Source organism: Atractosteus spatula, chromosome 6 (genome assembly GCF_055471065.1).
Source record: "Atractosteus spatula isolate fAtrSpa1 chromosome 6, fAtrSpa1.hap1, whole genome shotgun sequence".
Classification (NCBI taxonomy): Eukaryota; Metazoa; Chordata; class Actinopteri; order Semionotiformes; family Lepisosteidae; genus Atractosteus; species Atractosteus spatula.
In genome coordinates this window covers 31,808,287-31,823,425 of record NC_142711.1, presented here as the reverse complement: position 1 = coordinate 31,823,425, position 15,139 = coordinate 31,808,287, and the positions used below count along the sequence as shown (strand labels likewise).

Here is a 15,139-nt window from a genome sequence, read left to right as displayed (position 1 = left end):
TGATTCGTGCCTTTAGGAATGCATCTGGATCCTTTTGGAATTCACCTATGAATCACACTAAATGACCAACTTATGAGCAACCAGCAGGGTGAAGATGCTACAGCTGATGACATCACAACCAACCATCATCTGTGATTACGGAACTTAAAAGATAGTGCATGACCATGCTGAGTTGTCTCCCACTTGAGATCTGACACTTGGCCAAAGATCAGCACTGTCACAACCCTCCTAGCTTACAAGGAATGAATCAGAGAGGCAGCTACAAAAGAGTAGTCAGGGTAGAGGGAAGGGTGTAAAAAGGATTTAGTTTAGGAGACAAAAGTTTGATAATAAAATAGGATCTCCTTCTAAAATTCTGCTAAACAACACGATTTGACAGATTATAAAAAAGTCTGGTTTTGTTATTGTTGAATCAGCAATGAATTGGTTCTAAACCAAACTGTCCATTTCTGCTGTCTAAAAAACATGCAAAACAGAGTACTCTGGATAAGTAGAAATATTACTACTGTGCGTCTCAACTCTGTTTACATATATTTAAAGATAATAATTAGTATTGTTTTTACATATTCTATTGTTTTGCTATTTAAAAAATAAGAAACCACAAATCAAAATCTAAACTTCTGGGTAACATGTATGCAGCTTTTCTTTGAAGTCAAACCTTGACAGAACATTTTACACAACAAACCAGCCAATAAATTTGACTTTAACCTTAAATCTGTTACATGATGATAATATATTCAAATGGTTAATGCTATGAGCTGCGTGTGGATATTAATGAAAGCTTTTTATGCTTATCGTGTGACATTTAGTAATAATCTTGACAGTTCATCAGTTGGAATTATCGTAATGGGAATGTAATGATAGCAATCAGTCAGTTCTTCAGCAGTATTCTCTGCATTATAATTAGCTTCTAGGGATATTTTTTCTTCAGGTAGCACTCCCTGCAGATAGATGGCTGATTTCCCTGTGCCATGAGGCTTTTCAAATTAACTGTTTGTCAAATTATTTAAATTGAATGATTGTATGGGTTAATGAAACAGTGGCACCAGAAGATTGTATTAATAGCAAATCATAGCAAAGATTTTATTATATTTTCCTAACTCATTGTAGATACCCAAGACTTTTAATCAAATATCTACAGTTCAGCTTTTGGATTAATATCTATTACACGTCTATGTTTTCTGTGTGCTATTTACAATATGTGTGAAAAGCTAAGTACTGTACAGTACTGTACTGTACAACACAGTACACCATTCTGTCAACAATGGCGAACAGGAACACAGTAATGAGATGATGCCTAGAAGTGCTTTGCATTTTCAATCTTCAGGTCTTTATTTAAAAAAAAACAGTGACAGTTACATGCCTACATTATTGCTTAATTAGTTGTAGAAGTCAATGAAACCATTTTGTGGCACGCAATCACATACTGTGTTTTAAATTGCTGCAATCAATTGAAAGACACTCCAACAATTTCAAAAGATGATTAAATTAAACCAATTACTTAAACTGACATTTTTTGTATTTATTTTAGCCTACAGCAATGTTTATAATAATTCTGTAAGTGACGAATGACTGAATACAAGCAAAAACAACTGATAGATGCAAATGTAAACCCGATTTTCAAATAGCAAACATATATTTTGGTATTATTTGTATATATATGTAGATAAACACATACACAAACATGTGTAAAATTCCAAATGAAACAAAATAGGTATGTTAACGTAAATTACTCAATTCAAGCTTCAAAATATAATAGTGACACATTTAATTGCAACAAATTACATGTATGTTTCTCTGTAAAATGTCAGAGCACCAGGCACTCAAGCATGAGAAATTTGTTTCAACTGCAAAGTAAAGATTAACAGAATTAAAAGCACTTAATATTGATAAATACAGGGAACTGTGTTGTACTAATTTAGAATGAAGGTTAAACAGTTCAGAGAGTATCAGAAATGCATCGGTCTCCAAAGGGTGTTCACTTTACTGCCAGGCAGTTCAATGTTGCAGAGTATATTTTTTAACCAAATATATGCTTGGCATGAATGAAATAATTAAAACTTGAATTACACTCTATGCCAAAGTACCAACCATAATGTTATATTTAAAAAAGTATTAAGATGAGAGAAAAAAATGCAATGTATTTACAGTGTATGTTTGCAGTGTTTGAAATATATTTCATGTATTTATTGGATAATAAAATTGTGTTCACAGATTTTGACAACTTACAAAGAAGATATTGCTGCATTGGAATCATTCCAGGTAAAAGCAACTACAGGATACAAAATCTGAGCATTTTTAAGTCTTGGTCAAAGACGACTACAAGAGACCTGAACCAAGCAGTCAAAATTCTCAAAGGCATTCACAAAGTCAGTGTTTTGGACCTCTGAACCAAAAGTGAAATATGAACCGAAGGACAAAAGGCAAAACTATGTAGACATGCAGTTACAGCCAAAAACAGATTGTGGGCAGACACAGTACTGTAGGCTGTGGGAGCATGAAACAAGCTACCCAGCCATGTTGTTGAAGCTGATATGCTGGCTTCTTTCAAGAAAGAGCTGGAAAAGATCAATTTATTTAATGGGAGTTATTAACTGAAGTTCAGGAAGGATAACAACTAGAAGTCAATCACACACAGCTCTACCTAATCACTATTATTACGGAATTAGTTTTATATATTGAACACAAACACCTTACTTTGCATTCCTCCTCCACCCCGTCTCAATCTTGCGGCTAGCCCTTGGTTCACTCAGTCTGAATGGGGTTCAAGTGTCCTGATGCTATGACATCAATAACCAAGCAGCTTAAGCCAAATCTACCTCAACACTCACAGAGTATTTAATTCTTGGATGTTGTTTTCCCTGGTGAATTACCAAAAGAGACAGATAGGCTGAGGAGATTCCTTTCTTTTTTAGTTATTATAAATACAGCCAATCCATAATGTAAGGTTCCTAGAAACCAAATTATAAAATATGAATAAGTAATCTGATTCAATTTGTTATTACAAACCTATGTGTGGAAATGAAATTATAACCCTCTACAAGAGTTTGTACAAAATAACCACAACTAGGCAAAACCATCAGCAGTAAGACAGTCAGCCTCCTAAAATGTTCAATCTGACCTGTTTTATTACAAGCACCTGTACTGTTGCTAGGTCTCTCAGTATGTATATCATGAATGAACAGTATGTAAATAAATAATGGAGGTGCCAGCATTATTCAGGCCTGCATGTGTTCATGCATATTTTGGATATGCTGTATAGTATATGAGATCTAAACTAATTAGAAGTTTAGGAGAAATGACACATACCAGATTTTTAAAAAACTTTTAAATATTTTTCTTCACACATCTAAGATATTTATACTTGGATAACAAATGTCATAAGTGTCTGTTTATGATTAATACATGATTAATGATCAAATGAGGCACAAGAAGTACAGTATGTCAAGAATAATCTTTACTTTATCCATGTATCCATTTCCTAACAGTTTCATTCAATTCAGGGTCTTGGAGAAGCTATCCTGGCAAGACCCTGGGTGGGACTCCAGTTCTTTACAAGGCATACATGGACATAGACAAACATGCATACAGTCACACATACAGTACATGCAGACACTCATGCCAGGGGAAATTTTCCCAGAAGCCTACCAGTACATCTTTGGACCCTGGGAGGAAACTGGAACACTTGGTGAAAACCAACACGAATACAGGAAGAACGAACAAACTCCATGCAGTTAATGCATGATTCAGAATCAAACCAAGGCCCCAGTGCTGTGAGATACTATACCACCCTCATTTATTTTTCATTTAATTTAAGTAATTTAACATGTGGTGTATTAAGTGTAAATTAAAATTTACATCATAATACATATTTATACTGTAGTTAATTTAAATTAGTGTTTTAAACATCTACAATTCTGAACTATGTAAATCTAGATATTGCCAGGCTGTAAGGTATTCAGGTATGATCACATTTATTGAAATAGTAGAAAATAAAAGAGCATAATACACACATTTAAAGTTATTTCCTTATTCCATAAATTGCCTCTTTTCAATCACCATGTCCACTGTATATTTTTGTCAAAATTTATATTGAATAAGGAGATTTGTTTGAAAATAATCAAGATACTTCAAGCTAAAGCACTAATTAACTTTCCACACTCACATCAAGTTTCCAACATCAAGAAGTGCTTTGCGGTTTAACATTTTTTTAACTATGTACTGTATGAGACGTGATATACCTGTAATTAGAAACATCTAATTTGAAGCAAACTGATTGTATTTTCTTAAAAAATATGAATCTTATTTGTGAAATTACATTCATTTAAATTTGCCTTATTATATTATATAGTGGGAGAATATAAAGATAATCTGTCAAAACTGTTCTTCTTAATGGATCCATCTATAAGAAGACAGATTTATCAGTCAGGGTGGGATATACAGTAAGAACAGCTGTTGTAATGAATTATGGGTATGAATATTAATTATAATGCGACAGGATATGGAACTCTCTTGTATCTTTTGACAGCTGTTTCACCATTATTAGGGATCATCAGCATCCCATCCCTCTATTTATCTGTTACTCTGTCTATTTATCTCTACTTTGTCTATTTATCTGATCTAATTGTAAGTATAAACACACACAAGAGACAGCAATAAACAGAAAGTGTCTATTAATGTACGTACAGGAGTGAAGTTCTTAAAGGTGCAGTTTTCTCCTTGGAACTTGCATTCCAACAACATGTCTTCTATCTGGTGGCCCAACCTGCTGATCATTTCTGTTGTGTTGACCTGGAAATGAGGTGGAGGGGCATACTGGCTGAAGTCTACCAAGTTGAGGACCATTTTCTTTCGATCCTCCCTCAACACCTGCAAGCTCTTTTCATTGACTGAATGGTTGTAGTGCAAGAGATCCAGCCAATACCCACTATAGTAGAGGTCCATCTTGGTCAGACTCGACATGCGGAAAAGGTTATGATTGCAGAGGGTCACGGCTGGGAAAGAGAGATTCTGGGCCCACAGCATATGGATTTTGGTTACTGCAGGATAGGACAGTAGATAGTAAATGCGGTTCCAAGACCATGTGGACAGCAATCCAACACAGGCAAAGAAAGCTAAGAGCCACAGCAACCTACGTGGTTTAGAGCTGTCCCGAGCAAAGACATATTTAAGCCCATGTAACTTGGTATTCTTCACAAAAGATACCGTGATCTCCTTGACAGTCCGAACGTGCTTAAGTTCTGGGATCTGTGTCATTTGTTTTACCATGCTTGTAATGGATTCAGGAGTTATAGGGTCAGAGAAGTCATGTGCAGCTGCCATAGTTCGTCTACAGACCAACCAAAGAAGAAAGATGAATGATCTTAACCATAAGGTTCTTGAAAATCATTAAAAATTGAAAAAGCAGTTTTGTATAATTTCAAACTATGTAAAAAAATGGATTTCCCATAAGGACAGTCTAGCAGTATAATGCCTCCCCCATCCTTCCGTACTGTGCTCCCACTGTAGTAACAGAGTAGCTTTTTCGATTCCCTTTAACGAGCAAAAGAAAAACAGTACTTCACAAAGATGATGTGTCTCATACTTTGTAATAGTTTGCCAGAGAATAAAAAATAAAATATTTGCAATTACAAGAAAACATAAAAATAACAAGTACAAATAAAACAGTACACTAATCTATTTGATGCAAGAGAAAAATATGCTAGGCAGTTTTTGTTTATCCTTACCACTTGTGGCAGATCATTTTTTCAAGGTTTCAACAAGATTGTTCTGTACAAATCCATTTAAAAACCTTCTTTCTTTTCCTCAGAAGCTGCACTTGTCTTTGTCTGTTTTCTTGCCTTGAATAAAACTGAAGGTAGAGGTTCCTGCAGTTGCCTTTTTGAGAGTCAGTCAGAGAGCCTAACTCCTCCCCCTCAGCTGGGAGATGTGTTTGTGTCTTAACTTGCAACAGGAGCAGAGACAGTTCCAGTCCAGTCCAAGAGAAAATAATGAATAAACCGGGGGAGACAGCGGTACAGATGTTTTCTGAAATGAGAGACTTAAGCTGATTGCAGGAAATTTAATTAATGCCCGATTCTCAGTGGATAGTCTTGACTAGATCGGAGAGTGGGCTGCATGTTGGAATCACAATCACAAGCTGATGCCTGGCAAGCCATAGAATATCAAAGTCCTGGCACAAAAGAGAGATTTTCATGCAAAGGCAAAAACTGTAGCATAACACAGATAAAATAGCATAGAGGAATGCACTGGTTTCTGACATGAGTGAAATGTAAGAAATTGAGGTAGGAATCTAAGCATTTCACTTACCCAAATACCATTCAAGCTAATAGATTGCATATTGCTATTGAGCTGATACAAAGTAATTATACATTTCTTCTATGCTTGCTGATTGCAGTGGCAGTTAAACTATCTTTAATTTATGAAACTTCCATGCTTGGTATAGGGCTCAGAATGAACAATTACCAATTAAAATACCTTCACCTCTTTTGATACATACTGTACTGTATCATATTTTCAGAATAGGAGGAAAGTAAAATTATACTATATATTTAGATTACATCTTCAGTACTTAATGTTTTGTAGTATTTTGGGCTGAGCATAGAAAACAACAATTATATTTAAAATTATATATCAGTGTTTACTTACAATTTGGATTGTGATTTCATGGTCTTTTAAATTCATGCTGAAAGAAGGTTAAATAAACATTCTTTATAGAGCAAATACATATTATTATACTGTACGTAATACAGAAATATGAACAGTTTTCAAGCACTTGCAGTACCTTAGAATGCATTTAACCATTTAAAATGTAAAATACATTTGTCTAACTCCTGTAATCATTACTAAGGATCCCAAGGCACTGTTTGACAAGGCTACACCTGAGCCTATAATGGTGTAAGAGACTACAGTCTCTGGTGTGCAGAATCTAGACTATTCTATGCCAACATGCCGTGGAAAACCGGGATTATGAGACTAGCCTGAAGGAGAAATGGAGGAAAAGGAGCTCTAACTGGGAATTGGGTTAGACAGGTCAGATTTTGGTGCCATTCATTAGTAAGAGGATTTTATTTTGCACTGCTTGTGACATTTCGTCTTAATGTCAGTCACACAGACAAAAGAAGAAGTTAGGGCCTCCCGAGAGCTCCGCTTTTTGACAAACTGCAGACACATAATAATATAGGCATATAAACTGTACTCCTGACTTTATCATCTCATCATTCAGTGCCAAAATATAATTATGTGAGCTAAGTAATCAATTTGGCGTCCAAACAAGAACAACAGATTACATTTTCATAGTGCCTATCTCTTAAGGCAGCGATTTAGTCAACCTGGATTTATTTAAAATAAAACACATAATTAAAAACAGTAATCCAAAAAGTCCTTGTTCATCAGTAGGTTGTATTACAAATACCAAAGGAAACGGGAGGAAGGAGCCTTAGGGTGCCACAGATGGATAAATGCATTCTACTGTGCAGTTTTGGTTGTAGGGCATCATAACACTGAATATTACAGAACCTGCAATGTGAAGAAACTGGAAAAAGAGTACTAATAAAAAAGAGGTGACCGGCCAATAGAAGCAACATGATGTATTTCCAATTATAGTGATAGCATTAAATATAAAAAAAAGAATGCCTGCAGTAAATTTCATAAGACTCAGACATCGGTATTCATTGTAGGCTGATTTAATTCATGTATTATAATGCCCTTTCTAATCTCAGGCAGGAGGCATACAGATATTGTGCGAATGCTGTAATATATTGACAGAGGGGTGGCCACTGAATAATGAAGTAGGGGAAATAAAACCTCATGGCAGTTACTCATGGGCAGGGCTGGAGGTGCAGCGTTGCAGGCTGACAATAAATATTTACAAGGCCTGATCAGACTCTTGAATCATGGAAGTATTGAGAAAAATACTGACTTTTATTACATTTCTGGATTCTTATTGTGGTCTCTAGCCTATCTGAGAGAGAAATGCGTCTCTTCCCTGCAAATAAGCCTACAGCAATAGAAAGTTATCTCTGACACCTGAAGAAGGCTCCACAGCCAAAGTGTTGTGTCTCTTTCAGCATGTGTAACAGTTCTTGGGGTTTCCGTGCCACTCTTGGCCTGCCAGTTCATCCCTCACTGTCTGGACACAAACCCGGGTCTCCGGCATCACCCAACACAGAACTTGCTGGCTGAACTAAAGGAGGCGGCTGAGATCCCTGTTACACACAGGGGTGTATTCGTTACACATGGAAAAAAACTGTACTTTTTTGTAAACATTTACATTTACTGTAACGAAATGTAATTTACATGTTTATGTAAACATAAACATTTAAATTTAAACATTTACATTTACTTCTTGCTGCTTTTGAGAACTTACCCACTTAGATGGGTAATAGAGATATAAAACTTTAGCATACCTTGTACTTAAAGTAGCTACTGTAAATCTATTTTGTTTAAATTCTGCTACCTGGGTTACTGACAATCCTGAGGTCTTCCAGGATCATATTTTGCTTCTTTAATTCTTTTCATCAAGCTATGCATTAATCCAGAAATCTAGTTTTTAACCACCTTACCCAAAACCAGGAGACAGGGAAGCCAGAACCTATTTTAAGTTATCTGTCTTTGCATTATACTTCTGGTCTTATAAAAACACCTGAAAAAAAACAACTAAAATGCACACTGCACTTCTGTAATATTGAATCGTGTAAGTTTCACAGCTTATTTTGTTTAAGGCACATTCTTTTTGAAATCATCACTTAGTCTGCTCTGAAAAGTTCCTTATTTAAGGCTATATATAAATAAAAATTCTATAACATTATATGCACATTTTGCTTTTCCAATAAAGGAAAATAACATGCATTGAAACTGAAAAAAACAATAACAGTAAAAAAGCAATCAAATTCAGCAAATACATCTATTTTTATTTTCCATGAATTGCATTTTATCAGTTATTTAATAACATTCCTAGACACTTCCAATTTATTTGTAGTAGAGCATATTGCAGTTATAAATGGAGCATTAAGTTCCACAGTTCACAAATTTAGTTGAATACTGTATGCATCATATCAAGCTTAACCTTTTTAAAGTTTGGTTTTCTGAAAACTTATTTATTGTCCACATTGAAATACACATTGCCAGTTTTCTATTGGAGTGAAATTTTTTTTTTTACATTTTATACAGAAATATACATAATAAATGTATGTAAAAGGTGGCACAGTGACACAGTGGTTAGCTTTGCTGCCTTGCAGCACTGGGGCCCTGGGATGAATTCTGGACTTCTGTAAATCTGTGTGGAGTCTGCATGTTCTCCACATGTTTGTGTGGCTTTTCACCAGGTCCTCCGGTTTCCTCCCACAGTACAAAGACACACTGATAGGTTAATTACTGTAGCTTCTAGGAAAATTGCTTGTCTGTATCTGCTTGTGATGGACTAGGGTATCATCCAAGGTGTACCATGCCTTGCGTCCGTTGTTTGCCAGGATAGATTCTTGCTTCCCCATGACCCTGAATTGGATTAAACACTTGAAAATGGATGGATGGATATACTGTATATAACAGGGCAAGTAGTGTGCTAAATACTCCATTTTGGTTTCCCCCTTTTTTCAGTATCCTTATATTTATACTTTTATTTCTAATTATACCACATTTTCTACTATTGCAAATAATGATTTTGAACACTACAAAGGTTTGTGCAATAGTTTACAAGCAAATCCAAGTTACAGTTCAACTGAACTAAAGCATGCAGCTGTTTATCTGCTTATAAAAATAAAGTAATTTGAAAACAGAGTATGACTGAAGCAAAATAAGTGTTTCATTTCTGCGGAGGACTGCAATTTTACTGTTCATTACTAAATCGCCTATTTTTATAAACGGTATATGTACAGTATGTGATTGAGCCAAAGTATCTCTTTGTCCTAAACAGTCTGACATTTCATTTAGTACCCATCGCTGGGGGCTAACAAAGTTATTTTTAATGCAAGCTAGTTAACACTGAAACAAAAATGTTCTTATTACCAATTACTTCTAACAAAAAAAGTACTCTAGAGGTGTTTCCCAATATTTTTTTATAATTTACTAGAAAGAGCATAGAATGCAAAATATAGTAACATAATGAATTAGCACTTGTATGTTAAATTTATCAGCTAAAGAAATAGTGTACACTGCATTGCACGTCAGTGCATGGCACAGTAGTAAAACATTGTAGAACCATTGAGTAATAGAGTTAGGTAATTTTATGTTATCATTAATGCATGAAAAAGAAACTGATACAGAACAAATTCTAAATATTACCCATCACATTTTGTGTATAAATGTAATTGTGAGCTATCAATGCTTAGAAAATATTGCCTAGACGTAATATAAGAGGTAGGTGGAGGTACAGTAAGAGGTAACTTTATTCTCTATGGGTTGACTTACCATTGGTTTGATTGCCTTGTGCAAGACAAAAGAAGCATTAACGTGTGCTGAGCAAAAATATATCTTAAGTACTATAGCTGCTACAGCAATCTAAAGGATAGTTGAATGAAAATAAACATGCACATTGGGTGTGTCATTTACTGTTTGTAACCAAGAAATGCAAGAACCATATCATTTAAGTAAAAGATAAATATAATACATTTCATTCAGTACATCTCTAAAATAAACTGTGTGTACATGATAGTGCCAAGTCAAAGAATAAAAGGACAGCTGTACAGCACTGAGCTAATGTTGTCATCCTTGTGAATTGTGTCCAATTAGAGCAGCAGAAAAGCTCTAATTGTCAATAAGTTGTCATTAGCACCACTGCCTTACAGCTCCAAGGTACTAAATTCACAGTCTGGGCTGCCTGTCTGTATTGAGTATGCATGTTCTCTCCGTGAACGTAAGTCACTAGGTGCTCTGGTTTCCTCCCACCTCTCAAAGACATCCTGGTTTAAAGATACTCTAAATTGTTTATTTCTGGGAGTAGCAGGGGGAGGATTTCTTAATTTAGGGTGGTAGGGTCTCAATGGGCTTGAGTGCCCCCCTCTCACCTGTGGCTTTTCTAATGTCTTGATGAATTGAGTTGCCATGTACAGTAAGTATGCTGTTGCTCACACATGTGATCTATAAGGAGAGAGGCTGACTGGCAGATTTTTTGTACTTTGTATTCTTCTTCTCTACATTCTCTTCCCCCTCATGGTTTAATATATTAAGGAGAAGTGAGATATTCGAATGCATAAAAGTAGACAATTTATGTTTTAGAACTGTCTACAATATAATTGTTGGATGGTAAAATAGACTTAGTAGACAAGTCATATTAAACAGATGATCCTAATCACAAACTGATTGTTTTAGCACACCCTTGTGCTCACATGTAAATGAGTGTGATTGAAAATGGCCAATCTTGCACTAAACCATTTTAAAATACTACAATTTAGGTCAAGATTTATGGAAAGGGTGAACACACAAACGCAGAAAAAGATTTAGTCAGTTGAATGGCAGCATACAAATAAATGATAAAAAAGGAAGATTTATGTTGTTAATAAGGTTCTGGACATTTTGGAAACACACCCTTCTTAACCTTCATTACATAGTCATATAGCAGTTCATGTGTTCTTTGATAAATTGAAGAGCTGTGAATACAGTTGGATGTTTTTTGTGGACGTTGATTTAGGCAGTTCCATTGCTTTAGTAAGATTACAAAAAAAGTTAAAATTGAGAAAGCATTATAAAGTATTTTCTTTACTCACAATTGAAGAGTTATTTTTATATTTTCCCATGTCAGTCACCTATCCTAGTGACGGATGCAGTAAGCCTGAGCCTATCCCAGAGGCACAGGGTGGAAGTTAGGATTGAGAGTAATATTATTTTTCTCCCTGGGATAAGCTGCCAGTCCATTGCAGGTCCCTGGATGAACGGTCGATTTAGATTGGCCAATCGAATATAACCCACATGTCTCAGTAAGGAACCAAGAACACCTGTCAAAAAATCCAGGCAAACACTCAAAATCTACATGGACAGATGCCTAAGCCTGTAACTGAGAGGTAAGGAGTAGTGGCTTGACTACTATCTTGAGGCCTGTGGGCTCACATCCTGTGGTGGTTACGGCTGTTGTCCTTTGAGCAAGCTGCTTCACTGAAATTGCTCCAGTAAATTCTCTGATATTTGAATGGGTCCCCAAGACTTCACTAGAAATGAGAATTTATTCTCTGTTGATTTACCGGTACAAATAAGCCAGCACTCTTGAATTGCAAGGCATCAGCAAATCATGCCCTTATGATTATATTATGTCCTGTAAGTGCTGTTTGTCTAAAAGTCTTATTTGCTTCTTAGTTGAAATTACCTCAAAATCTTATAAATTCCTTTCAAATGGAAAATATATGAATAAAGAAGAACATGTACTGGGTTTCTAAAATGACTTATGTACTGTATTTTACCAACCAAAAAAAGTTTTTATGGTGTGACTAGGAATACTCCTTTTAATAAGTTGAATATAGCAGTTTATGTAGAACAGACAAAACAAGTTACTCAGTAATTACTTTGTTTTGCAGTTAACCTTCTACAGTATGTAAGATTAATGCCGACAGTTGTTTTACCATGATTAACAATATATTGATTGCCTATGTCTACACAGCCTATTTCTCTACAAAACAGTCAACTTGGGGGAACATTAGAAAGGTTGTTAATGAGAAAATGGCAACTAATCACACTTCATTGGTTGCCTAAGGGCAAACACATGTCCTGAAATAATGTTTGGTCTTGAAAGATTTCAGATCATCTCTGACAACAGTCTGACCTGTGAGACCTTTGTAAATATCCATTGCTTTTAGTTTGCTCCTAATGATCCATCAATGTACATTAAATCATTTAGATTATTTACCAGGAGATTACACAGAGTTCCATAACTGATTTGAAGAAAATATTAATAAAATTCTATATCATCCAAAAACTGAATCTTAGGATCCCAGATTGTATCTTAAGTAAAAACATTTAATTGCATTTACTTTTTTGTTGTTTTGTCTTTAAGATATGTTTGAAAGTTTTCTGTCATATAGATTAACAGATTGAAGATATCACTAAACTGTCCAAATATATAACATTTAAAGGTATTTTGAGTTGTATACAGTATCACCTGAAACACTTATTTTTAAGGTTCCCCATGTTTTCTCTGATGATACCATATTTTTTATGAAGATTTTTTTACCATATTTTTTTATGTTTCTAAACATACTTATACCTCATTGTGAGAAATAAACAATGCACAGTCCTTTCCTTAAAAAATCAACAGAATGGGAGTAAACAATGTGAAAAATGAACAGAATATAAGGAAATACAGTATAGCTCAAAGCATAGCACTATGCATCATTTTGGTCACAGCCTAACAAATAAACCTATTGCTGCACTGGAATCTATCCAAAAATAAACTGCTCCATTATCAGGTTTAAGAGTTTTAAAGATATGCCCTGTACTGACAAGCTTAAAGCATTGAATCTTTTTAGTCTTGAATAGAGACGACTTTGAGGGCATTGACCGTTTTAACAGAATGGACTACAGAATCAGCAGTGAAACATGAACATGAGTTAGACATACGTGGAAACTACAGTATGTGGAAATAAATGCAGAAGAGAATTGAAATATTTTTTTTTTTTACACAAAGAGTTGTGTTTGTGTTGAAAAACTAATTGTGCTGGGGCTTCAGTGATTAAAGCACTGTTTTGTCTGGGCCCTGTTATCTAGACATCAGTAATTGAGGTCTGGGCTACCATTAGCTAGCTGTGACCAAAATCACCAGAGCAGAGACAGCCTATTGACCAAGTATCACTGGAGCTGTCTCTGCTCTGGAGTGTTAGATTCAGACATCTTTCTGCTGAATCAACTATGAAATAAGAGCCAAAAAAAGCCCTTTAAGAAATGGAAATTAAACGACTTAAAAACAAATATCCTTGGTGTGTTTTTTTAATCTAGAACACTGTCTTAAGAAGATCAGAAATCTTGCTCTCTTGCCCTTTTGTAGGAATTGCACAGATTTGATCTATACATTTTGATTACATATTTTTTAATTTCTTAAATAACCTGCCATTTTTTATTTGGATGTATCTCAGTAAAACAAAACCACCCTAATGTACTTGTCCTTTGCCATAGAAATCACTTTCACTGTTTCATAATTTCAAGAGTCACCACTTACTCACTTTCTCTAATTTTCTAAAACAGCACTTTTTTAGAAGCTAAAATGCCTGTGATTCTTTTTTTTACAATGCTTTTACAGTTTACAGCACTGTCACTAATGCAAAGCTTAAAAGTGTCTTATCTTTGTGGTACCATCACAGTCAGCAAAAAAGTTATCTCTTCCCCTCTTAATGTTCCTTGACTTTGCAACACTCTAGTGATAACTGGTTTTATTTCCTGCTATTTGACAGCCAATGTGCTCATTTGCCAATACAGCAGCCTTTCTCCCAGTGGTATCATGACATGGCTGCATATTAATGAGCAAATTGGGATGTAGAGAATGTTAAAACATATTCTTTCTAGAAGTGCTCTATTACTACAGTTAAACAAAATACAGGAGACTGCTTAATGTTCTTTTTTTGAACAAGTGTAATAGAAGATCATTAGAATCTTTATAAAGGACTGCACATCTTTTAATGCACCCAAACGTCAGCTATTAATATAGAAAATGAAAATAACTGCCAAAAACAGAAACTAGGCAGAACACATGAAACTATTAATATATATTTCATGTCTAACAATTTATTCCTACTTTATCCAACTTTCTGAAGTTGGCCATGCTAAACTTAGATTCACTGCATTCCTTGACTTTAACACAATTGTACCTTGGCTTGCTAATGTTCCAGAAGAATTTATCATGCTTTATCATACACTCAGCTATACTTTTATCATGACTTCGTGGTGCTTTAGAAATTTAACATGATATAATAACAACAGCAACAACTACAACAACAACAATAACAATAATAATAGCAATAATAATTCCTTACAGTTATACAGTATAGCACTGCTCTGGACACTCCACTTAAAGCACTTTACAGGTAATGGGGACTTCTCTACCAATACCAGTACACTCACCACACATCAGCTGTCAGTGGGGAGGAGAATAAAGTAATGACGCCAATTCATAGATGGGGATTATAAGAAGGTCATGATTGGTAAAGGCCATTAGGAAATTTGG

At 35.0% G+C, this 15,139-nt stretch overlaps 1 protein-coding gene across 1 annotated transcript in view; it reads right to left on the bottom strand.

The window, feature by feature from the left end:
* Positions 1-5,322, bottom strand: part of asic1c (acid-sensing (proton-gated) ion channel 1c) — a 77,198-nt gene extending 71,876 nt beyond the window's left edge. The window contains exon 1 of the mRNA XM_088918143.1: positions 4,687-5,322. Within this exon, the coding sequence (XP_088774269.1) occupies positions 4,687-5,322 (636 nt within the window). The remainder of the gene's footprint in view (positions 1-4,686) is intronic.
* Positions 5,323-15,139: the final 9,817 nt, after the last annotated feature.